At 43.5% G+C, this 27,536-nt stretch overlaps 1 protein-coding gene across 2 annotated transcripts; it reads left to right on the top strand.

Annotated features, from left to right (window-relative positions):
• Positions 1-29: 29 nt before the first annotated feature.
• LOC113009522 (aggrecan core protein-like) lies at positions 30-27,536 on the top strand. Of its 2 annotated transcripts, XM_026147885.2 has the most exons (20): positions 30-253; positions 5,170-5,261; positions 5,365-5,456; positions 5,763-6,054; positions 6,219-6,393; positions 7,301-7,428; positions 7,510-7,803; positions 9,925-10,227; positions 10,344-10,518; positions 10,600-10,727; positions 10,807-11,094; positions 11,297-11,395; positions 11,477-13,156; positions 15,656-15,733; positions 16,544-16,657; positions 18,663-18,821; positions 18,895-18,977; positions 24,620-24,764; positions 25,130-25,312; positions 25,392-27,536. In XM_026147885.2, the coding sequence occupies exons 2-20, from the start codon at positions 5,171-5,173 to the stop codon at positions 25,457-25,459; spliced, it is 4,575 nt and encodes a 1,524-aa protein (XP_026003670.2). In that variant the 5' UTR covers positions 30-253; position 5,170; the 3' UTR covers positions 25,460-27,536. The 2 variants fall into 2 exon arrangements, with proteins under 2 accessions (XP_026003670.2, XP_080157710.1); XM_080301584.1 differs by lacking the exon at positions 16,544-16,657.

Below are 27,536 nucleotides of genomic sequence, written 5' to 3'. Positions count from 1 at the left end.
CATGTGCTCTTACTTTGAAAGCAGGTATCAGACCTGTCCAGACCTCATTCTGAGCAGCTTGATGGTGGCGTGCCCCTCCTGAGGTTTGACAGCCAGACCTGGTTTCAGGCTCCTTCCTCTGCACACAGCTGAGCATCCTGAGCTCTCTGCTCCTGCTGTTCGCCGGGACTTTTAAACTCTCAGCTTGGAGCTCAAGAAGCACACCGTGAAGAAGGATTTAACAGCCACAGGTGTGCCAGTCTTTCTACAACAGGTGAGTAATTTGCTTTTTTGCAAGGCTTTTTCGGGCATATTTTCTGAGGAAGGATGGATGCTCTTACTCATGCATATATGTTATTTGGGCGCTTTTCCTTAAATCTTATTTTCACAACAAATTCTGTGTTTTTACATCATAAACTATACCTGTGAAAACCCCAGATAAGTTCAAGTCTATTTAACCTTCTGGTGCTGATCTGCATACTTGTATTTAGTGTTGTCTTCATTATATATCTGTATGTAAGAATTACAGAAAATATCACTAAAGGAAGATACAGTATCTCACAGTAAACATTTAACTGCCCTGAGATAAATTACATATAAATAGCTCAGAATGTTACAAGTATTAGCCCAGAATTACAGAAATAAAGAAATCGTTTGATGTATTGTTTGCTTGAAATATCAGCAATATGGTAAAAATGGCCTGTATTTGTATTTGTATTTGTATTTGTGTAGCGCTTTACTTCGTCCCTAAAGACCCCAACGCGCTTTACACTACATTCAGTCATCCACACACACAAAAAGTCATGACCATAAATAAGAATAACAGTTTTTTTTGTCACCCCAGATGTTATGCCAAGTATAATCAAATCAAAAGTATAACAGATCGCTATGTCCACAGTGTAAGACAGGCAGGGGTTATTCCAGGACTTTTGCTTGTGGCATGGAGGAGGCTGTGAAAAAATCCCAGGTTTCAGGAAGTATAGTTCTCCTACCTGAAAATGGATCAATGTGAGGATTGTAATTGTGGAAAAACCTAAACATGAAGATGTTGCTGTCACAATGTAGCGACACTTCAACAAATCTGGTTACAAAGCAACAACCATCGTTCCCATCCCAAAACAGTCAAATGTCACATGTCTGAACGATTTCAGACCTGTGGCACTCACCCCCATTCCCGCCAAATGCCTGGAGAGACTGGTCATTAAACACATCAGAGCTGCTTTTCCACCATCCCTGGACTCGCACCAGTTTGCATACAGGGAGAACCGGTCAACCGAGGATGCGATCGCCACAGTGCTGCACACATTACTGAAGCACTTGGAACACAGGAACACCTATGCACGGCTCCTCTTTGTAGACTACAGCTCGGCTTTTAATACCATCCGGCCATACAAACTCCGTCCCAAACTCCACCAACTGGGACTTAACTCCTCTCTGTGCAACTGGATTGTGGACTTCCTCACTAACCGTAGACAGAGTGTCAGAGTGGGTAAGAACACCTCTTCCACCCTTGTGGTCAACACCGGTGCCCCTCAGGGGTGTGTTCTGAGCCCTCTGCTATACACTCTCTTCACCCATGACTGTATTTCCTCCTGCGCGTCCAATCTCATTGTTAAGTTTGCAGATGACACTACAGTGCTCGGACTTATATCCAACAATGATGAGACAAACTATAGGACAGAGGTGCAACAACTAGAGTCATGGTGCCACGACAATAACTTGGTCTTAAACACCAAAAAGACCAAGGAGATCATTGTAGATTTCCGGAAGAGGGGTCATAACAACTATCTGCCTCTCTTCATTGGCAGTGAGGCGGTGGAGAGGGTGAGCAGTTTTAAATTCTTGGGGGTAACTGTGACCGAGGACCTGTCCTGGGGCAACCATATCACCTCAGTTGTACGGAAGGCCCAACAGCGCCTCTACTACCTGAGGAGACTGCGGAGCGCACACATTCCCAGATCTCTGATGTTGAACTTCTACAACTGTGCCATCAGCAGCGTTCTGACGTATGGATTTCTAGTGTGGTTCCCCAGCTGCACCAAGGCCGATCAGCAAGCACTCCAGCGGGTGGTGAAAGAAGCTGGCAGAATTATTGGAACAAGTCTGCCAGAGATCAGTAATATCTTCCCCACTCGCTGTCTGAGGAGGGTGCACAGTATCCTGCGGGACCAACATCACCCTGCGCGCCACCTTTTCCATCTGCTGCCCTCAGGGAGAAGGTACAGGTCTATACAGGCCAGAACATCCAGACTGGCCAACAGCCTGTATCCACAGGCTGTGAGGCTCCTGAACTCTCTGCCCCCCTCTCACGGACAATAACCATATCCAACTTCTTAATAGCAATGAACTGGTCTGCATTGGTGCATCATATCTTTATTCTCTTCCCCCTCCTGCCCCCCCTCTTTCTTTCTTAAATAGATAACTATCATATCTGATATCATATCTCACAGTACAATAATATTGAATGGGTTGCATTGTTGTATTTTGTCATGTTTCTCAGGTCTTTGTCTGAATTTCTACGAACATTATTGCTAAGGATTGTCTTATTGCATTGGAGTCACACTGGGTTAAATATGTACACTTGGGTTTTAAGGGGTATTTATTATTTTCTTCTTTTTTTTGGGTTGTATGGAAGCCCCAAACGCAATTTCATTGTTCTTGACAATGACAATAAATAAATAAATACTAAATACTAAATACTAACTATAACCGTGCTTACAACAAGTGATGACATCACTAACACTGGGTTGGTTGAGGCTCTCGTCTTTTTTATGTGCTGCCGTTTGTTGGTGATGCGTTTCCTTCAGTATGATTCAGCTGTCATTCATGGCCTCTGCAGCCTTTTATTACTCCTGTTCATGGATGTACATCTTTAAGCGCTCTTTCTTAAAGCTCATTTTTTGATGCTTCGCCTCAGACCAGAAGAACTGTGGCATTAAGTAGCACCAGTTCACTGACTCTTCGGCTCTTACTGGTGTTTCTGTTTTTCACAGTGCAAACATGTTCATCCCTTTTTTCATGCGTGCCCAGTAATAAGTGTGAGAACAGCCTCTCTGGTCAGCTGGTCTGTTTTTAACTCTCAGAGTTTAGTGTGTTTGCTTTTAGGCAAATGAAAGAGCATTTAGACCAAAAATATTATCAGACTTATCAATTCTTCCTTTTTTATTGTTTACTGTAATTCAGCATCTGTCTGAAGCTGCAGCCTTTACAATTAGCATTTAGCATTAAGGTCAAAGAAAAGTAACCAGGAAAAGGATTTTAAACTGTCCTTGTTGACTTTGTAAAGCAGAGTGGTGGGTGGTGGGCCAAACCATCTTGTATGCATCTATACCTGGAAGCAGAACTCCGAGTCCATATTTGAACATTACTTAACGTCAGCTAGTTCACTGAAGAGCACAGTATTGGGGCTCAGCCATCCTATCTCACACCTTAATTTCCTCCCATGGTTGAACAACACAGTCATTACCTGTAACAAACATGACATTTTTACACCTGGTGCATCACATGAACGTTTTGCCTCATGTAAAGAAATATAAATTCAGTCGTTGTCCAGGATCAAAGGCCTGACTGGCCTCCCTCCATCATGTCGCACTCCGGTCTCCGGCCTGAATGTGAGCAGTGTTAGGACGCGATGGAAAGGGCGGACTCTGGAATCTACGCAGTGCTGTTTACACAGACCTGGTGTCGTCAGAGCTGCCATAACACAGGCTTCACGGGGAACAGATCTGGTCTTATGGGCCCAGTCTCTGTGGGAGTAGACTTTATCACAGCGGCTGAATGAATGCAGTGTGGAGCTGGCCACCAGCACCACTCACACAAACTCAGTGCTAATGAGCTGTCACTTAGCCCAGACATCGACCCTCCAGCTTTAGGGGTTCAAAGAAAGAAAGAAAAAAAGCATTATGTGAAATTCTGTGCTAAATCTGGACATCCAATCAGATCGTGCAGTTACTGCCCATTTGTTCACCAACTTCCTCCAAAAAGCCAAAAGCAAAAGTTTACCAGTAGAAAACATGAAGCACGAAGTAAATAATTAAAGTAGAAAATATCAAATGTCTATTTGTATGTGAGCCAGTTTAAGCTTTAAGGACAGGCTGAGCCTTTCACCAATCGTTTATACAAGAGCCATTTATTTATTTATTTGGCTCATGAGCAAGTTTGCTAATAATGTTGGCTGAACTAAGAGAAGCAGAAAAAATGATAGTGCTGTTTTAACGGCAGCCTCTTCCCGCTGCAAATACAGCGATTCATTTACTCAGAACAGCAGCAGCCTCTGTTCAGAAAACAACAATCATTTTATTTAAATAAAAACCCCACAATGGTGGGGAGGGAAACAGAGAGAAACTGGCTTCTTTTTTCCACTGTAACCACGTTTCCAGGACGTTCCAGTGTGTATCTCTCTCACACACTCGGCCAAACAAATACAAATTTAAAGAAAAAAGTATATTAAAAATCAAAATGTCTCTTCCAGCGAACATAAAAAAAATCTTAGAAGTAAAGTTAAGTCTTGTGGGATTTGGCACATCTCAAATAAATAAATGAATAATCCAAAAAGTAGCTTTATTAATACTGAAATAAACAAGAAAAGAAGGTAAAATGTTCCCTCCAAACAAAACATGTAAATTCTAAACGCACAAATCAGTCCCTGCACGGTTCCACTGCTCCGCCCATCAAAAGGTCACCTGTGCGAATATATTGGTCACTGGACTGACGACTTACTACAGCTTTGTATTTATACTTGAAATTTGGGGGGTTTATAATTTCCATTATCAGTTCAGATTAGCTGCAGTAGTTTTTGTTTCAGTGTAATTTTAATATTTTCAGTGTAATTTTTATTATTACTGAATTATTATGATAAGTATAGTCTTTACCAGAGACAAAGAACCTGAAATCTTTCTGTGATCATTTGAATAAATGATCAGAACCAGCCTCGTAGTGCTACAGCATCTCAGTACAGCACGTTTTACACACTCAGGCTATGGACTGCAGGAAGTAAGAAACTGAGGTTATAATACCTTTGTGGTCTCATTTTAATTGACCTGTTCTTCAACAGTTTAGATTAAGTTCTCTTTTTTCACTTCTAAAGGTAGGACATAAAAAAAAGGATTAGCATTTAACATCAGCGTCCAAGTGTGACGAAGAGTTCGAGTCACAGTCGTGTTCCTGCTAATTTTCCTGTTTGATTTTTAGGATGAACATGATCCGGGGGACGGTGCTGATGGCTTTGTATGTGACTGTCACCTCAGCCACATATGATGTTTATGAGCAGCAGTCCTATATGGGTAAGAAGTGCAGCTTACAGTTTCTCTCCAGTGTCCTCATCAGTCAGCACTGGCGTGTAGCAGTCTTGTCTTTCTACACTGTGTGCATGTCTGACCTTCACAGACCCAGAGGATGTACTGAGTGTCATCATTCTCCTGGAGGGTCCACAGCGCCCTCTGCTGGGGGGAACGCTGATGTTACCGTGCCACTTTGAGGTGTGTAAATGGCAAACTACACCTTTGTTTTGTGTGCCATATAAAAGAAGGCCTTAGCCACCATGACATCATTAGCTTCAGCGTTAGCGTTAGGAGCACACGTGTTAACCACTACACAGAATGCAATAGATCAGTAATCTCAGCAGACCTGACATCAAAACAACAGTACAGCTGCTTAGTCAGCAAATAAAGTAACAGAAGCTTAGATTGAACCTGTCATATTACTTTAACTACCTGACATGTATGTACGTATGTTTGTGTCTATAAACCCTCGAAAACGTTTGTAAATGATGTCGCCTCTCATAGGATCACACTGTTGACGACCCTGGCGCTCCCACCATTGCCCCCTTGTCTCATCGGATCAAATGGAGCTTTGTGACTAAAGAAAAGGCCACAACCATCATTGTTGCCCAGGGGGGGAAAGTGCATATCACTGAGAACTACCAGGACAGAGTCCAGCTGGTAGCTTATCCTGGGACCCCGACAAACGCTAGCATCAGGATATCTGAGCTGCGTTCCAGTGACACGGGAGTGTATCGCTGTGAGGTTCAGCACGACATCGAGGACAACCACAGCATCGTGCACGTCCAGGTTCAAGGTATGAGTGACACATGATGTCTGCGAGGCAGGAGTTGATACCTTTTCTTTTGATTTTTTACTTTTATGTGATAGTGTTGACAAAATGACCAAAATTATATGGATTTTTTGGTCACATCGCACCATCGCTCTTTCTTATTGTTATCCCACTTTTTGTCTCTCCAGGCACTGTGTTCCACTACAGGGCCATCATGGGACGCTACAGTTTGACTTTTGAAAAGGCGAAGGCAGCGTGCACCCAGAATAGTGCAGTAATGGCTTCACCCGAACAGCTCCAAGCGGCGTACGATGACGGTTTTCACCAGTGTGACGCTGGCTGGCTCTCTGATCACACAGTCAGGTCAGCACCCACCCAAGGAGCAACTACTCACTAGTTTTATTTCCAAAATTTATAACATGGCCCTTCATAAAAGCAAGAAAAGAAACCTATTTGAGAAATCTGCCAAAAACGAAAATGGCTAAATTCACTTTTTTAAACTTAAGTTTAAGCCAGCGCTGAGGTCAGAATTAACCAAGCAGAACAACATAGGACTAAAACTCATTTTTCTGTTCAGTAAAAAACTGTAATTTGGCATCTTAATCAAAAAATGTTGATTAAGAGCTGGTAAAGTTTGGTGAGCGGGGATTATGGTGCGGGGCTGGAGTTGGCCCCGTAGTTCCAGTCAAAGAAACTCTTAATGCTTTAGCATAACAAGACATTTTGGAGTTTTGGGGGATGGCTCCTTCCTGTTCCAACATGACTGCGCAGCAGTGCACAAACCAAGGTCGATAAAGATGACTGAGGTTGGTGTGGAAATACTTGACTGGCCTGCACAGAGTCCTGAGCTTAACCTGATATGACAACTTTGGGATAAATTAGAACAGAGACTGCAAGACTGCAGATTATGATATCCCCAAATTACTTGTAATAGTTTATAGAGAAATATTATTTCTTTCCATTCCCACTTATGAAGCACCAAGCCTCTCCTTTCTTTCCTGGGCATGTTTAGCAGTTAATACAATTCGTCGTACTGGGAGTTTTCTTAAAATAGACATATTTTCCAGTCTGCTCTCAACTTCTTTGAAATGCGTTTTTAAAACACTTTACTGTGGATTTAAGGAAAAACGTGAAATCAACGAATTGTGGTCTGAAAGGACAAAGCTAATGTGAGCAGATCACAATGTGCTCATGTTAAACTTCTGTACAGCAGCAAACATGAGTTTAGTTTTCAGTGTTTTCTTCTTCACATTACTTTGTTTAACCACAGGTACCCAATCCAGAGTCCTCGTATGAACTGCTATGGTGACAAAGTAGAACTGCCTGGAGTCAGGACCTACGGCGTGAGGGATCTCAATGAGACTTATGATGTTTACTGCTTTGCTGAGAAGATGACAGGTACACTTTAATGCATTTTAAACTCATCCTTTCATGATTTGTATTCTTTATTTTTCTCACAAAGCTCTTTATCTGAGACAGGCAGAGTTTTCTACACTGCGACTGCAGAGAAGTTCACCTTCTCAGAGGCTGTGTTGGCGTGCTCTAATAAGGGTGCTCAGCTGGCCACTACAGGTCAGCTGTACCTGGCCTGGCAAGGAGGGATGGATGTCTGCAACGCTGGCTGGCTCGCAGACAGGAGTGTCCGCTATCCCATCAACATTCGTAGGCCACAGTGTGGAGGCGGGCTGATCGGGGTACGGACTGTTTATCTTCACGCAAACCAGACAGGATATCCTCTTCCCGAGTCTCGCTGTGACGCCTTCTGTTACACAGGTATCGCTCACACAATAAAAGCACACAAGTGTGCATCTGTACTTTCACTAGCTATGTATTGCCACATTTTACATGTGCAGGAAACAGTTGCATATTACTAGAACCTACATATACTAAACAGATTAAAGTACAAACCTCTGAATCTTTGAATCCTACAGCCCCAGAGATGCCACGGTTTCTCTGGGGCTGTAGGATTGTCATGTCCTGCACACACTGATCAAGAGAGTGTGATCAATCACCTGTCACCAGAGTTGGAGGGGCCTTCTGCTGACACTGGTCAGAAAGACAGTTCTGCAGCAGAAACCTCCTGGTGATTCCCTTGGTTGCTAGCAGCTTGCTGCACCAACACAAACCACAGACAGGGACTGTTTGTCTTCAATGTAAAAGATGCAACTGTGGAACAGAGCTTTTACTCTGAAGGCCAATAATTTCCCTTTACTGTTTGTGTGCCATTGTTTACAGTCTTATAACCGCTCGAAGGGTGAGCGGTTACACTTGCTAGCAGACAAGTTGAGATCTTATCTGCAAACTACGAACAATTGCAGCAATCTAAAAGTAAAGAGGGTTTCACCAACCAGTTTACCATTCAGAAGGTCACTGACTGGTCTCTAGCCACTGACATAATAATGCCACAGTCAAATGTGGGACTGTGGCATTATTCACTTGATCAATACTGGATCACGTGGCCGAATGGTGCAAAACTATCATGCAGTTTGCAAATATCTGTGAAAAAAGAGTCGTTCTAAAGAGCTCACTGAGTGTAGTACTGTAATAGGACGCCAATGCTACACATCAGCTGAACTTTCTATCCCCTTGCGAAGTAAAAGTGTATAGGAACCACAGCAACTCAGCCTGAAAGTGGCAGACCACTTAAGTTACAGAGAGAGGTCAGCCAGTGCTGTGGTGCATGGTGTCTAAAACACACCAGTACTCCACTGACGCAGTAACTGCAGCTTCCCAGAGCTTCCCAGAGCTCCTCTGGCATTAACATCAGCACAAAAACTGCACTGGGAGCTTCATGGCAAGGGTTTCCCTCACTGAGCAGCTCCTGTAGTTCTAACATGTAGGTGGTGTCGGTCAAGTTACTTGAAAAAGGTAATTCAAAAGTAATTAGTTACTTTATTACTTACGTAATAAAGCAACAGAACTTTCAGCCCAATTCTATTTTTTCTGCATAATCCATCATACAAAACTGAATCAAATGAAAAAAATGTTTTATTAATTTTAACTTTATGCATCAAGCAAACATTAAATGTTATCAACAGTCTTTGACTTGAAGAAATGTGTTTAACATTTAAACCTATGTTCTGCGTATTCCAGCATATAAAATAAAATCATGTTTTGTGTTTATACTCTTTCAAATAGATGCAAGTAAAACAGTAAAAATGAATAGAATCGAAGACTCAGCGGCTCTTAAATCTATTGTCTGTGTTTAGCAGGAGTGGGGCGGGTGGAGGTTTGCCCACAGCGGTCATGTCAGTGGGAGGATCCGGGGGTTTCCCGTGGCGGCGTGCTCGCTGCTCGCTCAGATTTGAAGTTTAACTTTTCGCTGTAGAAAGAAGTTTTCTTCCCACACAGAGTGAACAGCAGACGCTAATGTTTGTGTCACTTTTTACTGAATCAAACTCAAAGTAATGTGATTACTTCCACGCTGTAAACGCTGCACGGTGGTACTCTCTCCTGCACTCCATATTATCCGTTGTTGATCTGCACACGTCTGTTACCACGGACGTCGCACGCTCGTACGTCGTTGTCATGAGAGACGCTCACAAACAAAATCAAGTTTTAGTAACGCAGCATGCTTACGGGAAAGTAACAGCAATCTAATTACTTTTTGTGACACTTTGACCACAACATGACATTTTGGGATTTTATATAAATAATACACCATATTGTAAGTTTTTCAATGACATGTGTATCATTGAATACTGTGAGTGGATAAGGCCTAATTAAAAGACTAGGGCTAGGGTTAGACTGGGTTAGACTGGGTAAACGGCTCCAGGGCAGATTCCCAGGCTAATGCGTTAACCTTATGGCCTATAGGTGGCTTGCTCAAACCAGCTCCTCCAGAAGATTCTTTAAAAACTCACCTTTAGACGTCATCTCCTCTGTCACCTCCAGAATCGACTGATGAAGACGGCTCAGGCATGACAGAAGAGGGCAGCGGTGTGCCGCGAGTCACCACAGTGACACAGAGCCCAGAGGTGTTCTTCAGGAGCACGACGACAGAGAGTGAGGCTGCTGGAGAGGTGGAGACTATGATGCCTACTAACGTGGACTTCACCTACACAGAAAGCCCCACCGACCCGCCTCTGGCTGAGCCGCCAAACATCACCGAGTCTGTCACTGATCTGATACAGTCAGCCACAGCACAGCCGGATGTTGGCAGGGAGCCACACAAAGGCTTTGTGATACCTCCAAGCGGTCAGTAAATGAGCCGCTGATGCATGCTATAATAACTGAAGAAGGACCAGAGAGATTCCCTAATAATGACGTTCCAGGATTTCAACCCACAGTAGTCTCTCCTGATTCCTCTACAGGCGTGGTCTTCCATTACCGTTCAGCTGCCGGCCGCTACGCTTTCACCTTTGTCGAGGCCCAACAAGCCTGCCAGAGTGTTGGAGGCTCAATCGCCACGCCTCAGCAGCTGCAGGCAGCGTATGAAGCTGGATACCAGCAGTGTGACGCAGGTTGGCTACTGGATCAGACTGTAAGGTAATTCTGGATTGCTATTCTGGAGCAAGTGAAGAGATTTCTGTTTTAAACCAGGTTTTATAGTTGGGTGCTCTTGTGTAGGTATCCTATCGCTTACCCTCGAGAAAGCTGTGTTGGAGATCTGGGAGATCGACCCGGGGTTCGATCCTACGGTCTGAGGCCAGCACACGAGAGATACGATGTGTACTGCTACACTGACGGGCTCAAAGGTGATAAAAGCCTAAAGTTTTAGTTATGACTTTGTAATATTGTATAGATTTTGGTTATTCACTGTCATCTGTTCCACAGGAGAGGTTTTCCACATTGAATCAGCTGAAGGTTTCACTTACAGTGAGGCTGTTCGTAGCTGTCAAGAGCAGAACGCCACAGCGGCCTCCACAGGACATCTCTATGCTGCCTGGAAAATGGGCTTTGACAAGTGCCGTGCAGGCTGGCTACTAGATCGCAGTGTGCGCTATCCCATCAACAATCCACGTGCGGAGTGCGGAGCGGGGAAAATAGGAGTGCACACTGTGTACAATCACCAGACTGGCTATCCTGAACTTGATGCCAGATTTGATGCTTACTGTTTCAGAGGTAATTCTGAATGTCTCTACTATTCATTAACCCTCTCAGGTCTAACTACACATTTGCTTTTTAAACTATTCTCCCAATTTTGGCAACCAGGGGACAGAAAATTCATTTGTCTTTCTCCCAAACAGGGATTCTTATATTGACGATTTATACCTTATACTTGACTCTTAACCACCATGATCATCATTCACTTACATTTTCACAGCTGACGTTCGGCTTATTGCAGATGAAACTGGACTGAACGTCACAGAAATTGAGGAGGCTCTACTAAATCTGACATCAGCTACCCATTTGTTACGACCTGGTGAGTTCCCTTCAGAGCATGACTGGATTACCCATTTGTTCCCGTTTGTTTCTAAGCTTAACTTTCAATTTCTGTTCTCAGCTGTTCCCTCCATATCTCCTCCCATCAATGTAGAGAATTCAGGCTCTGGTTCAGGCTCAGGAGACACTTCTGTAGTAGATTACACATCTGGAGGTCACTCTGGAGAATCGTCTGGATCTGGACAGCCATGTTTGTCTGCAGACGAGATTTTCTCCTCTGGTTCTGGAGATAAGGCTACTTCTGGAGATGGCTCTGCTTCTGAAGACCTCCCTTCCTCTGGCTCTGGAGACCTGGCTGGCAGTGCGCATGCTGACCTACCCAGCGGAGAATCAGGTCCCAGTAGTACAGATGTTTCTGGATCAGGTAGTGGAGAAGGGTCCACGATCAGTATTTGTTTTTCAGGCACTGACTCCACTCCTTCAGGCGAGGACTCAGGTTCTGGAGGACCTCAAGAAGCTGGAGAGGGAAGCACAGAGATCCTTACTTTCCTTTCATCTGATGTGGGATCTGGAGTGCTGAGTGGTAGTGGGGATGCGTCCTGGTCTGGATCTGGTTTCAGTTCTACAGAAAGTGGTTCTTCCACAGACATGTCCTCTAGTTTCGTCACTGGTCAGGAGTTTTCTGGCTCTAGCAGTTTTCCATCCAAATTTTCCTCTGGAAGTGGTAGTGGACAGTCAGGAGAGCTTTCAGGGAGTGGAGACGCTCAGATCTTATTGATAGATGATAAACTGATTGATGCAACCACCTCCAGTAAATACAGTGAGCTTAGTGGAGACTTCTTCAGTGGCTCTGGGGACATTTCAGGATCTGGCGTTCTCATTTGTGATCTTAATGGAGATTGCAGTGGTGACCTCAGTGGGGACCTCAGTGGGGACCTCAGTGGGGACCTCAGTGGTGATCTCAGTGGGGACCTCAGTGGAGACGTCAGTGGGGACCTCAGTGGGAACCTCAGTGGTGATCTCAGTGGGGACCTCAGTGGGGACCTCAGTGGAGACGTCAGTGGGGACCTCAGTGGGAACCTCAGTGGTGATCTCAGTGGGGACCTCAGTGGAGACGTCAGTGGTGATCTCAGTGGGGACCTCAGTGGGGACCTCACTGCCTCGGCCTCGGGAGGGGTCTTTGAATTTTTCCCTGGTGTGACTTTGGTGGGTTCAGGGTTCACTGAGCTGACAGGGTCATCGTCTGGAGTGGAGGAGGAGGCATCTGGGGTTTTACTCTACAGTTCTGCAGAGGGAAGTGGTGGATATCTGTCTGGATTTGGAAGCTCAAGTTTTCATTCTCTGTCTGGATCAGGACTTTCTGGATACGAGTCCTCTACAAGTGGAGGAGGAGGCAGTGTTATCTTTCAGTCTGAGGATCTAATGACAAAGGTATCTGAAAACACATCACCAGAGGACTCAGGCACGCTGTTTTCGGAGCTTGGTAAGGGGCCGTTGGAGTACAGTGGAGAAGGAAGTAGTAGTGGCAGTGGTTCTTACCCTGGGAGTGGAGACTCTGACTCATCTGCTGCCAGCACGACTTTTTCAGAAGGCCCTTCTAGGCATCTGCCAGTGGCCTATCCCATCATTGAGTGCAATGTGACAGAGAGCACCACAGGACCACAGGAGGACCCTAATGGCGTGCCAGAGACCCCCGATGATGTCCCTGTAACTCTGGCCCCTGCGGTTGTCCCGGCAGGACTAGCAGCACCTCCCATTACAGTTGCACCACCCTCTGTTCAGACATCAGGCCCTGTTGAAGGTTAGTAAATATATTCTTGACACAATTTAGATTTTCTGCTCTGGATTTAAAATATCATGTCCTTTGGTAGTGTATCAAATCAACATGAAGTACTCTGTAGCTGTTTGTGCCAATTAAAATGTTCAGTTCATTACTTTTAAGGGTGTCACTATAACCATAACCACTAGGTGTGTTTTGGTGGTGGTGGTGTGTTGATGTGCTAGCTGCTGCAAATATGCACCTTTGAGAGGAAACTGTTGCTTTATTGTAGTTCCTGAAACAGATGGTTAACTTTATACTTGCTTTTGCTTGGTGGGATTCAAAAAATCTAATCATTCATCAGCAATAAAAACTAAGCTGTGCATCAGATTTGAATGATTGTTACCTGAAAAAGTTAGCGTGTGCCAAGCTAGCTGCTACTTACTGTTAGCAGCACGTTACATGTCTACGTAGTCATTCTCACCTAAGCGACTTCTTTGATTTGATGCCAAACTACAGGAACGGCTGCCTTACCCTGTAAACTGTTTTCCATGCATGGTTTAACTTGTGCCGTCAACAAAGCAATAATAATAATAATAAACGTTATTTATAAAGCGCACTGAAAAACTAAGTAAGGGCTGCAGAAGCATCCACCCAGTGGGCCTGTGGCTGTAATGAGACCCTGTGAGTGGGAACCACCCAGCCTAAATGTTGTTGATACTTTACCTGTGCGAGCTATGATCTTCTTCTAACATTCAAACTGTGCAAAGAAAAATGAACACAGACATTAAATGTCAAGAATAGAAACAGTTAAATGTTGAAGTGTGTCACAAACAGATACAAAGTTTAAAGAGAGCAAAAACTAAATAAATGATCAAAAGGCGTTTATATTAAAGTCTTATTGATCAGGAGGTACAGTTGGTACCAATCAGAACATCAGTGGTATGATTCCCGCTCTACAGATACTCTACGTGGAGCTATGCATCCATGGTCTTCTGAGTCAGGGAACATCAGGTTAAAGGGCTCAGGCAGAGAAAAAAAAACCCTCGTATACATGAGAACAGAACATTTACCAAAGCTGTGATAAAGTCTTATTTCTTTTACTTTCCTACACTTGATTGTGAGCCGATTCGCAGCTTGACATATTGCCCAGTCAGTGTTACAGGCAGTGCGGATATCAGTTTGATTTTTACACGTGCACTGAAACTGTTTAACCCCGACTAAGTGAAGAAAATCAGAAACAGAAGTGATTTTAGTGACCTGCAAGGTTTTATTCTTAGTTTAGTGACTGATGGAAAAGTAAGATATGAATCCCTTTATCCCTGTACATGCAACAGCTGGTCGTGTGTATTTAGTTTTACTTTTCAAAAGTAAAGGCCTAGAGACTGGCTGGTGATCACATAGCAAACCCAAATCCTTGCTGCCGCTAACAACTGCTAAATGAGTGAAACTCTGGTTATTGCTGGGTTTTCACCCATGACAGGTGTCACTGAGGCTCAGCTTATCAATGCACAATAGAAAATACTTGAATTTTAGCATTAAGCCCCTTAAAAATAATAAGTTCACAAGTACACTTTCTGTTAATTTGTTGACGTCTTTTGGAAACTTGCGCAGGATCTACATTACTTGTATCTTGCAAAATTTCAATGCCAGCACAGACTCAGTGTTTACATTTCAGCCTAACTGTGCTGACAAGATGATAAGTCGTAAGCCCAACCAATCACTGCACTCGTGGCGTCACAGTTTTTTGAGAAGCTTAACAATAAATATAGTTTAAAAAATACAGAAACACTTGAAACAACATGCTTCTTAATCTACGTCTTTCTTTCTTTTTCTTTAGTACACCGTATACAGTGTAGTATACACAGTGTAGCTGCATGTGCTGCATCCTTCTCAGCCTCACACTGTGATGCTTTTCCACTCCAGTACAACATCACAGTGAACATTTTGTCTGTTTTGCTGTTGGTGTTTTAAATAATTTATTATCTATATTTTCTTCATCGTGTCTCATTTGTTATTTTGCCTCCATGGATCTCTTTTCTATTTTGTTTTTGGCTGTTTTTTTTTGACTTTTGTGATCTGGTTTATTGAACGTTTATTCTTCTTGAGCTCTCAGTTTTTATTAGTGTCAGGTTGTGTTTTGTTCCCAGTTTGTCTTCTTTATTATTTTAACTGTAATTTTCTGGTGTGTTAATGGAGCTAATACTTACTTTTGTGTTTTTTCCTCTGCTCATATTAATTCCAGTGGAAGAATTTTTGTGTTGTGTTTTGTTTTAAACTCTTGGTAAATATGTTCCGGTTTGTGTTTCTGGTTTTCTGTTCCTATATTGAGAATTCGTCACACTTATACCTTTTAAGCAGTTCATCTGTATAATTAATAATGTCAGTGTATACATGTGAGTGTGCTCATCTCACAGTCTTTTCCGTCTTAGAGATATTTGAGATGGCTAAAGCCAAAGCCTCTTGTGTCTTTCTAAGTTGTGCTGGTGTGTGTCATTCATGGAGGACGTGTTGTGTGAATCAGTGTGCATTGTTTTTAAGGACATGTTGGCCCATGTGAACCGAACCCCTGTGGCGATGCTTCATGCACTGCAGAGAACGGCGTTGCCTTCTGTGACGGTAAGTTTCTCATTTCCTTCTCTGACAGCAGCTTTGTTCAGTACCTGTTAACAGACTTTGCCTGAAACATTTCTGTTTGTTGTCTGCATGTGTTACATTTTTGTTGGTCTGCAGTCTGTGCATTAGTCAGCCTGTTATCTGAGGGTTTATTTCCAGATAAACATTTAACCTGTTGTAACTGTAGTCAGTGTTCATGAAGCAGACTCACAGTCTCTGTTTTCCTTCTCTGCTGTTGTGTCCTGACTGTATTTTTGCTTGGGTTTGTTGTCTCTCTGTGTCGAGCTCTGGGTCTTTGTGTTTGTGTGACAGATGTTCACGTTCGGCCGTTTGTCAAATGTGCATCGTCTCTGCTCTGAGGATTTACCGCGTCTGTGTCTCGTGTTCATCACAAGTGTCTTCTTCAGCCTGTGTGCTGTTTTTGGTCTGCCATGCCAGCACGCCTCCTCTGCTCATGCATGCATGCTAAATCTAACTGCTGCAACATATGTGCTTTCATCCTGCTGGGAGTTAAATGGTGATTTTCTGCTGCAACTAGCAAAGGATTCAAAGATATACTTACTGCAGGGACTAGAATCATTCTTCCTTGCAACAATCGGATATTTTGGTGTATATTTCAGTATATAAATGTCAATGTCATTCGCACATGCTAACCTGAGAGAGCTGTTAACAAAGGAACATGGATGATGATTCTAGGTGCAGTAAGTCTAATCTGAAGTTGCATTGCATGGTATTGTTCCCCACCCTGCTGATCCGCCTCCCGTCCCCACACCTCGCTGTAACAGTAGTGTTACCCGCCCCCCTTTTTTGCAGAGGTAGATGTGTGCCGTTCCGACCCTTGTGCCAATGGAGCCACCTGTGTGGAGACTGTAGACTCTTTCAAATGCTTATGCCTGCCCAGCTACGGAGGGGAGCGCTGTGAGATCGGTATGAGATCAGCTTCAGCTAAAAAATACTAACAACCTCAAAAACAACTGAAGCAAGAGAACGAGAGGCATCACCAGCAGATGGCAGTATTAGTTGTTGTGTGAGCAGCTGTGGTGGCTCATGGCATGTATCTGTGATGTTCCTGGTTTGCAATGGGAGCCTGTGTTCTGTCAGAGAGGCAGTAATGGTTTAGTGGTTTTACTGCTGCAAACATTTACTAAACTTCATTTTACTGCAGCAGTCATCCAGGTGAGCCAGAGTAACAGTGAACGTGTTACAGAGCATCCTAATGTACAGAAAAACATTCTTTAGACCTTCATAAACTTCAGTCCACACTCAGGCCTGCAGATCTTTGGTGTGAATTATTATTATAATTTCTTTCTGTTATTCACTTACATTGTTTACACAGTGCCAGCTCACAACATCAGTCATGTCAAGATACTTGTAAGGTGTAAGGGAAAGAACCGACCATAGACAATATTCAGAAACGAGCCCAACAACCAGGTGGTCTCTTACAAGCAAGTGCTTGGAGACAGAGGGAGGAAGAACTCCCTTTTAACAGGAAGAAACCTGTTCACCAGGTCCAGTCCTAACAGAGCTTTATTAATAATGAGAGTTTGTCTGTCTCTATTGGAGTCCCTAAGTTTATTAACATTTAAATTAAAAATGATTAAAAATAAACTACACAAAATAAACTAGACTAACCAAAACAAAGCTGAAGACAGCAGCACGTGTAGTTCAAACTCAGAGGAGTGAGACAGCAGGCACGTTGGGCTCAGAATAAAAACTAGACCAACAGTTGTGTCCAGAACTGTCTCCAATCCAAACTGGGAGCTGGTTCCTTAGAGCTGAAGGCTCTGCCTCCCAGTTTACTTTCAAACACCCCTGGAAGTCAGCCCACAGTGTGAGAGGGAAGTGCTCTGTTGGGCTAGTTTGACTGATCGTGTGATGGGGTCTGATCATTCATTCAAGTTCTTCTTTTAACTGGGACCTTACAATAGAAACTAATAATATAAGATCTCTTTTTAATCCCAGCAGCGTTTTGGTTCAATTGAAGGCTCTTCCACCTGAAAACGAGGACTTTCCACAGCCCTGCCTGTGCAGGGACCAGTGTCTGTGCATCTCTGTGAGACGCGGTGGTTCTAATTGTAGCAGTGTTGCACAGATGAGTAAAATCAGGTCCACAGATTTATTTCATGTGCAGATTAAAGGACACGTGCTGACCAAAAAGGGGTTTTCACGGTGTTACTGGAGGCCAGTAGACTAAAATCCAGTGTAAATAGAAACGTTCCTGAGATTTCTAGGCCCAAATCCAACATTGCGAGTTTTTTCTTAATTACAGAAATATTTTACATTATTAATGACGTGTTGTATGTGGACAGGCAAAGCATCTCAGAGGTGGATGTCTCAGATAAATCCAGAGTTGTCTGCTATAATAGAGCTAAACAGGACTAAATGGAAAAATGTGTGTGTTTTGTGTCATTTGTTTGAAGTGGCCCATAAATGAAAATGAACAGAACGGAGCTACAGAGTGAATGAAGCCTTTGAATGCTGCAGTAAAAGGTGGAAATTGGGCAGGCCCTACTGTCCAGCAGGATGCTACGCCTGATTTTCCTCTCAGTAAAGAGTTGTTTGTTTTGTAGGTCAGGATGGAAACGCTGCCCTTTGTCAAACTGTACACAACAGCAAACCCACTCAGGGCAAAGTGTGATTCTCACTGACTCACAACATCAACAGCCGAGAGCAAAAATCAATAAAGTGAAGAGAAGATGGCGCTTATGAAGCGCCTTGAGGCAACTTTTGTTGTGATTTGGCGCTATATAAATAAAATTGAATTGAACTTTACTTAGCACACTCGTTTGTAGTTGTGGACGAGTAACAAGCTTTAATGAACACTTCGTATCTAAACTCTGACCCCTGAAAAAGACGCGTTGCATTGAGAAATCTGTGCGCTGAAGTGAGCGAGCGGTCTCACAGTGCTCATTCTTTGCTGTTGCGGCCGCAGAGGAGCAGCCGTGTGAAGAAGGCTGGACTAAGTTTCAGGGGAACTGCTACCGACACTTCACCGAGAGAGAGACGTGGGTGACAGCGGAGCAGCGCTGCCGCGATCACAACGCCCACCTGGTCAGCATCATCTCCCCAGAGGAGCAGAACTCTGTCAACGGTGAGTATTTATCGGATGTGTGTGAGAGACGGGAGCAGAGAGAGAATCGAGGCGCTTTGTTTTGTCTCCACAGCAAATGCACAAGACTACCAGTGGATCGGGCTGAATGACAAGACCATAGAGAATGACTTCCAGTGGACTGACGGCACTCCTCTGGTGAGTGGGCGTGTTGGACTGAGGGAACAGGATATTATTCACACTGGGTCAGAACAAAAATCTATCAGTGCTTGAACTAAGGAAACGCACAATTTGAGTGTGATGGCAGCAACATTGTCATGGTGCTGGGTAGTTGACCCAGCGTTTTGGCGTTATTATTATTATTAGCTGATCTGATGTTTAATTTCTTCATGGTTATATTTATTAGTATGTAGGTTTCATTTTCAGGGTTTCCAGTTCTAGGCAGGGCTGGACTGGGACAAAAAATCGGCCCGGGCATTTTGACTAGAGACCGGCCCACCAGGTATTATAGGAAAAACCATAAAGCCTTTGAATGAAAACAAACGCTGTTGTCACAGTGATGCAGACTGTCTTGTTGGTATATATGTATCAGTCTAATAAACTTAAACCTACACCATCCTCCCTATTCTGGTATTCTAAACTGCTTGGTCGACTTAACCTCCTGAACTATCTACAACACATGGTGAAAACCTGAAATTAAGACAGAGAAGACTAGAGGGGAGACATGATCATTACTGATTACTGATGACTGATTTAGATATATTTTCATAAACCATTCATTTGCCACATCAATAAACAGCATGGCAGGGCAAAATATTTTTTCTAACATGGCAACCTTTAAAAAGTGAAAGGAGACAGAATGAGAAAGAATAAAACTTAATTGACTTTTTGATGGCATTTTGCACACAGTACTGGTACAGTATCTAGAAAATGTGGGAAAATACTGGCATCATATGCAGTACTTAGCTACTTCTGAAGAAATTATGATGGGATCCTAAAAAAAATTACTATGTACAATAATGGATTTCTATACATTTTACATCAGATGAAAACATTTGTTGTAAGATTCAGATAATTATTTATTAAAAGCGAGACATTTTAAATGAGAATAAAAAAGAAAAGTATTTCTTTGTGCCCCCCTCTCCCTGTTAATGCCTACCTGCCCCCCTGGCAAAACTTTGCTAGACCCGCCCCTGCAGTTACCAGCTGTCAGCTACTTAGAAAAGGATCCTGGTGTTATTAGTCTCTCAGAAACAGTTCATAACTTCCCTTCAACTCGTTTATGTCACCTAAAAGGTAAACCTGTTTCTCCATCACCTGTTCAGCTCTGATGATTCAGTAAGGACATCTCCTGGTTTCATCTTCATGTTTCCCTCTCACCACATATCCAAACCGACATCATGACCAGCAGCTTTTACAGCTGTGGCTCCAGCAAACATCAGCTGATAGTAGAAATTAATATTAAATAAATTCTAACAACAGCTGATCAAGCTTAAACGTGCTGCTGTTGTTTAGCGCGACATCCGCTGGTTTCCTCTTTCTGGCGCAAAGTGGGCGATAAACAAACAATAGAGAAAAGCCGATCAGCTGATCATTGATCAGTTTCATGATTGAAGTAGAAACAGGAGAGGGAGGGGAGAGAATGAGAGAAGAAGAGGAAGCTGTGCAGCGCAAAGACACAGAATAACTCCAGCTTTGTGTCTGGGACAAACTGTGTTCCTTTTCAGCTCACTACGAAACGCATAATATTTTCTCTGAATACCAGACTATTCCGTTTTTTATAGGAAAGTTGGAAACTCTAATAACTAACCTTATAAATAAAATAAGATAAAACAAGTTCAACATCAGTAACATCATAGCACCCGCCCAGCAGTATATATACTCCATCATGCTAGCTAGTACGCAGTACGAGTTATTGTAACTGACTGTAAAAAGTCAGCATAACGAAAATAAACTCCACCTAAACTTGGTTTATATCTGACCAGATAGACTGCAGGTCATAACTTCTTACCTGAAGTTCAGTTCACCGCCTCGGGTCTCTGCTCCTCCTGCCTTTCCGTCATCCACCTGCCAGCGTGTTGTATCTGCTGGCCTCCACCACTTGCTAATGTTACTGAATCTGTGGAAGCTCCGCAATAGCCACCACCAAACAACTGAGTTAATTTTACACATCTCCCAGCATCTGGCCAATCCACCACCTTTCAGTGTTTATGCCGTTACGGGGAAAAAAACGAAAAAAAAACAAAAAACAACAGCCCATAAAAACGAAAAATCACCATCGGCCCACCGGGCAAATGCCAGTCCAGCTATGGTTCTAGGTTTATTTCCTGTGTCATTCCCCTGGTGCTTTGTTCGTGTCCCTGAGTTTGTCTTTGTGAATTTCCTGTTTTACTTTGAAGGTCTGTGTCTGTTATCACTGTGTCAGCTTGTGTCTTCCTGTCGTCTTGTGAATTAGGATCAGCTGTGCTCCCCTCCAGTGTGTCACTAGGGATGGGTATTGTTTAGACTTTATCCGATACCAGTACCAAACTGGTACTTCTGAAACGGTGCCGGTGCTTAAACGGTGCTCGAACCGGTGCTTAAAGAATGGAGAACACAAACTTTGTCCTAAAACCTCTCATGTTCAGCTGTTTTTTTGTAAAAAGATGACAATGTTAGCCTTTTCTGCAGCTATAGGGGATTTATGGCATCACTCTTGGCTGGAAGCAGTGCTTAAACAATGGAAAAAACAAACTTTGTCCAAAAACCTCTCATGTTTAGCTGTTTCCCACTTTTTCTTTGGTCATTTTAGCCTTTTTGGCCAGGGTGAAGGGAGTATCTGCCATCAAACAAGAAGACAGCCGCATGTAGCTATGATGATGTTTGCTAGTTCACCTTACATGCATTAATGTAATAACGTGGTTAGCGTACTCAACGTAAATTACACACGAACAACATTAAGCTACTCATGCAGAGAAGAACGGCTGCTGCTGCCATTATCATCCGTCATCATTTCTTCTACACTGGCAGGGCTATGGGCCAATGTGAGTGAAGTTGCCCCCCCACCTTCTTCAAATCCAACAAAAGTGGTATCAAACGTTTGTGCTACGTTTGTGCTGGTTTGTGCTGCAAAAATTTTCATTTGTGCCGTTATCATTTTAAAGATATTAATAAAAATCATCCAAGTGACTTCTTCAGTCTCAGCTGACTGCAGGTTTTCCCAACCTTATAAACACATGTGAGTGAAGTTGGCCCCCCTATCTTCTTCAAATCGAACAAAATTGATGTCAAACATTTGTCCTGCAAATTATTTTGTTTGTGCAGGTTATGTTTCCCTAATTTTATACACAGTATATGTACAGTGAGAGAGAGATGTTACATCTGTCTTCACTTGCATCCCAGTCATAGAAGCATTGGAGGTCGTTCATAAGAGATTACAGGATCACCCCAACCTCAGCAACAGGACCACCCTCAGCACTGATCAGTTGTGTTTGCTTTTGGAACTGTGTCTTAATTCCACCTATTTTGCATAAGGGTCAGTACAGGCAGAAATCTAGGTGTGCCATGGGTTCCCCCAGGCCCCTGGTCAAAGTCACCAAACCAGTCCGTAAGCAGGTACAGGTGTGGCCAGAAGGGTCCTCAGAGGCACTGCAAGACTGCTTTTCCACCACAGGCTGCCACACACGACAACACCACAGACTTTCAGGAATATACAGAAACTGTCATTGCCTACATCCCAAAATGCATTGATGATGTCACAGAGACCAGGACTGTCACTGTCCGGGCCAATCAGAAACCATGGCTCACAGGTCAGGTTTAAATGCTCCTAAGGTTGAAAAATGCAAGCCTTCAGCGCCGGGAATTAGGTGAGCCTAAGAACAGCAAGGGCAAACCTGTGGCATCAGCTGCAGCAAAGCTTCAGCGACAGCAGAGATACTTGGAGGCAGTGGCAAAGAATACAAACCATCACAGACTATAGGCCCACTCTACAGACCGTGGTGACACAATCCCCAGACAGTGTGTGGAGATCCCTTGCCAAAATCAGTACACGCAAAGCTCCAGGTCCTGATAACATCCTTGGACGAGCACTGACGGACTATGCTGTGGAACTCACAAATGTCTTCACAGACATCTTTAACACATCACTAGGGTCAGGCCGTCGTTCCCACATGCCTCAAAGCCTCCACCATCATTACTGTACCCAAGAAGTCATCTACCTCCTGCTTTAAGGACTACCGTCCTGTCAAACTCACCTCCATCATTATGAAGAGCTTTGAACGGTTAGTCATGCATCAAATCAAATTATCAACCTGGATCCATTTGAGTTCGCATACCGGTCAAAACGCTCAACCGATGATGGAATCAACTGCCCCTCACTCAGCCCTCACACATCTGAACACTAGAGACTCATACTGTATGTCAGAGTGCTGTTCATAGACTTCAGTTCAGCATTCAACACCATCATTCCCCAGCGACTCATTCATAAAAAAGGATCTGCTGGGGATCAGCACCTTGCTGTATAACGGGCTGCTAGATTTCTTGACAGGAAGACAGCAGACAGTATGGGTCGACAGCAACACCTCCAGCCCAAGAACACTGAATACGGGGGCTCCCCAAGGATGTGTGTTGAGCCCCCTTCTCTTCACTCTGCTGACCCACGACGGGATCTACTACAGGGGTGAAGTTAACCATCTGGCAGAGTGGTACAGCAACAACAACCTGTCCCTGAATGTGGAGAAGACCAACAGCAACTCTACTTCCTCTGCAAACTGAGAAGCACAAGAGATTCAATCCCCATTATGAGCACCTTCTACAGAGGCACAGTTGAGAGTATCCTCACCAGCTGCATCACTGTGTGGTATGACTCCTGCACTGGGTTCTGCAGGAAAAAATGACAACGGGTAGTGAGAGCAGCCGAGAGCATTGTGGGGACCTCTCTTGCCTCCCTCCCCAGGAGATCTACTGCACCTGCCTCATCTGGAAGGTCCTCTCTATTACAGGTGACTCCACTCATCCCTTCAACAGCGTCTTCAGTTTGCTGCCATCAGGAATGATACTGAAGAGCCTCTGGGCCAGAACACGCAGACTGAGAGACAGCTTCGTCCATTGGGCTGTCAGGATGCTGACCATAGCTGTGTCCCAAAACGTCGGCTGCATCCTTCGGAGGACCCGGCCTTCGCGGTCTACGTGGGCAGGTTCCTTCAAAGACCGAGAAGGCCGGAAGTGCGAGGCTGTGAAATGGGACGGTCTAGCCTTCAGATTTGCGTCACCGCTGTCTTGGTGGAGTTTAATAAACTCAGCCGTCTGCTCCTTGCTATCTAAAATATATCAGGACACTGGCGGAAATTCTCGATCGTCTCACACTTCTGTTTAATCGGTTTTCTGTTTGACGTTTATTCAGCTGTGTGAAAATCCTGGAGGAACCCACCCGATGGATTAATAAAGTTTTATTTAATCTAATAACTTTGATCTCAGCCAAACCGATTTAGTCCGGAACAAATAAAACACCGAAAAAAGGCAAACAATTACATTTTTAAGTTATCCGAGTGACTTATATATCATGTTTAACCTGAGTAGCGAAAGAGCGGGGGTCTGAAAACGAGTGTGTAACAGCTGTGAGCATGAAGCAATTCCATTCAAAGACAATTTGCCGTTTATGCTTTTTAGTCTAATTCAACTTTATGTGTGGAAACATTTTCATCGATTAATGCTTCTATTGTTTTTTGAACTTTTTGCTGTTGAGAAAAGACAAAACAATAAAATCTAATTTAGCAGTAAAAGATGACATACAGGACAACTGGTAAAGCTGTTGTGGTCCTGTTTACACTCTGAGGTTTACCTGTTTGCTCTCGTCTCTTCAGCAATACGAGAACTGGAGGCCTAACCAGCCGGACAACTACGTGAACTCTGAAGAAGATTGTGTGGTGATGATCTGGCATTCTGACGGCCAGTGGAATGATGTACCCTGTAGTTATCATCTGCCCTTCACCTGCAAGAAAGGCTCAGGTAGGCTGGCTCAGCAAAACCTCTGGAGCAAAACCTTCAAGTCTAGTCTAGTCTGTTTGGTCTGGTTATCAATACAAGGCAGATATCTGAATGGTAGAATATATGTCCAGTGGTTTGGAGTCCTTCATAGGTGGAGCAGGTTTATCTTTTTGCATTAGGCTGGCTAAAGCTTCCTACAGTGTGACTCATACTGGGCTCTGTGAAAGAGTCCTAACACTAACAAAACAAACGTGTTGGATTTTGGCTGTTGCAAAAACAAACTCGACTCGGAGCTAACTAACGCAGCAATGTTTTAGCTTTTTACCTAAAATACGTACTGCAGGAAACACATTGTTTGATATGATGTCCTCTGGTACTACCTTCAGTGTCCTGTGGTGCCCCGCCGGAGGTGGCCAATGCTTGCATGTTTGGCAAAAAGAGGGTGGTGTACCCCGTCGGCTCCATCATTCGTTATCAGTGCAATCCAGGATTTAGACAGCGCCATCTACCGCTGGTGCGCTGTCAACCAGACGGACAGTGGGAGGAGCCCCAAGTGAAATGCACTGATGGTGAGCATGCTCTGTATAGATTCGTACTGAGAAGTTATTTCTCATAATAAGTCTTTGTTTGGTTTTTCCCGCGCTGCAGTGAAAAGTCAAAGGAGAGCACAGAGGAGGAGCCGCAGGAGTCCAGAACGCAACAGCAGGCGTCGCTAAGGAGTCAAAATAGCAATTTATTATTTCAAAAGAACATTAATGGGATACAAAAATGAATTTTCTATACAAGTCAAGAAGATTTCTAGAGGCAATGTTCTGGAACACACACATGGGGGTGGCTACACCGTGGTAATGTGATTTTTTTTTCTGTGGCTCCTGTCCTTACTTTATTGTTCTGGTTGTTAATGGTTATTGTGTGTCTTGTAATATATTTTTGTTTAGTATTGCTGGCACACTTTGATTCACAGATGGTACGTTCTGCTGTAGATGTTATCATAGAGACGGACGCTGGTGCAGGAATCATGTTAACATGATTCATGAAGTCAGGCACCAAAAAGTCATGCGTGTGGGTGTATGTGGTACGCCGGAGATACTTCTGCAGGTTTAAGGTTATTCCTTCTTTTTCAAATTCAGCTGAGGTTCAGTTGAAGATTTACACAGTAGTGTAACTAGTGCAGTTACAATTAAAAGGCATGAGCATGTAAGACAGCTCTAAAGCTAACAGGCCGCATACATGAAGATATATGAGTTCAGTCATTTGGACTTTTGGGTTATGTTTGGGCAGAAATGATCCAAGTTTAACTAGAACTGAGAGGACTGTGCTATCACACCTGTTAGGTGGTTTAATTTAGACCCGGGGTTGTTTTTCCGAGTGTCACGTGAACAGACTTTGTAACAAACTGAGGACATAAAGTCACAATGGTTCTCACTAGTTCTCATTAAATAAATCAGTAATATTGTGAATTTATCTGTGATTTTATTGTTGGTATACAGCTGAGAGGTTCATTCAACTACTGTGGCGATCCATGTTATGCAAGAACTAGCCAAAAATCTATATTATTTAATATGAATATTATATTTGCTTACTGCATAGAAAGAAGATTCAGTAAAGAAAAACTCAGCACTTGTGTATTATTGACATTGTATGAAATCTCAAAATTCTGTGTGCTCAGAGAGGCCTTATGGACATGAAGCATGGCCGAGCTAAATCCAGTGGATGAGACAAATGAAAAAAAGACAAGAAGGAAGAATTTATAGTGGTAAATGGCCTGTATTTTATATAGCGCTTTACTAGTCCCCAAGGACCCCAAAGCCCTTTACATATCCAGTCATCCACCCATTCACGCACACATTCACACACTAGTGAACAAAAAGCAAACAGCCAACGGTCCAATATGCCTTTTTACTGAGCCAGTAACTATTGTCCAAGACAACAGCAGCATTAGCAGCACACACGAGCTTCTGCTCAGCTCAAGCTTTATTTCTTAATTATGTTATGCCTAAAGCAGTCAGTTTGTCACGCTGGCTGGTTTTAGCGTTCTCATCTATGTTCAGGCATTAATCATCCGCCATGAGCTGTGCAGTGCGTAGCTTCTCAGCGGAGCTACAACAATGAGCCTGTTTCCTGTTTCATGTCTGTAACGTCAGAAGAAATGCACAGAGCCCGTCAGCTGCCATGTTTCTCTGCAAACACAGGATTTATATGTGTGGACGAGTCATGTCTGCAGAGAAGGTCTTCATCTGTGCGAGAGACTTCATTATGTGTTTGGTGTTTCTCGATCATTCTGGCACAGTTCTCTCATCATACTAAATACGTTCAGCAGCCACTTTATTAGGTACGCCTATGCATTACAGTAATGCACCCATGTCAGCGAGTCAAAGCTTTTAGTCATGCAGACGTGGACAGTCTGCTGAAGTTCAAACACACAGATGAATAACTCGTCACAGATGTTTCTGTTGTCACAGATAAACTGGCACACACTGTAGAAAAATGTCACCTTATGGGACCACAGGGGCTCTTTGCTGCAGACGTTACAGTTTCTTTATTTCCCAACTTTGACTGCATTCATTCGTACACTTGTTTTATGTCACTGATGCTGTACATGGAGGCTGTGCCTCTTTAAAAAGCATAAACCAAAGAGCAAGAGTCCACCTTCAAAGCTGTGCATGTTTCTGACATAGAATCTTTTTTACTGAATAAAATGCATCTATTCTATAGTTTCTATTGTTGTCTATATGACAGTGTTGTTGGTTTGATTAAAAAAGACGAAAAAACTATAAAGAATGCTTCCTCACA

Source organism: Astatotilapia calliptera, chromosome 1 (genome assembly GCF_964374335.1).
Source record: "Astatotilapia calliptera chromosome 1, fAstCal68.1, whole genome shotgun sequence".
Classification (NCBI taxonomy): Eukaryota; Metazoa; Chordata; class Actinopteri; order Cichliformes; family Cichlidae; genus Astatotilapia; species Astatotilapia calliptera.
The sequence above is the reverse complement of the archived record's forward strand: the minus strand, read 5'-3'. Positions and strand labels throughout refer to the sequence as shown.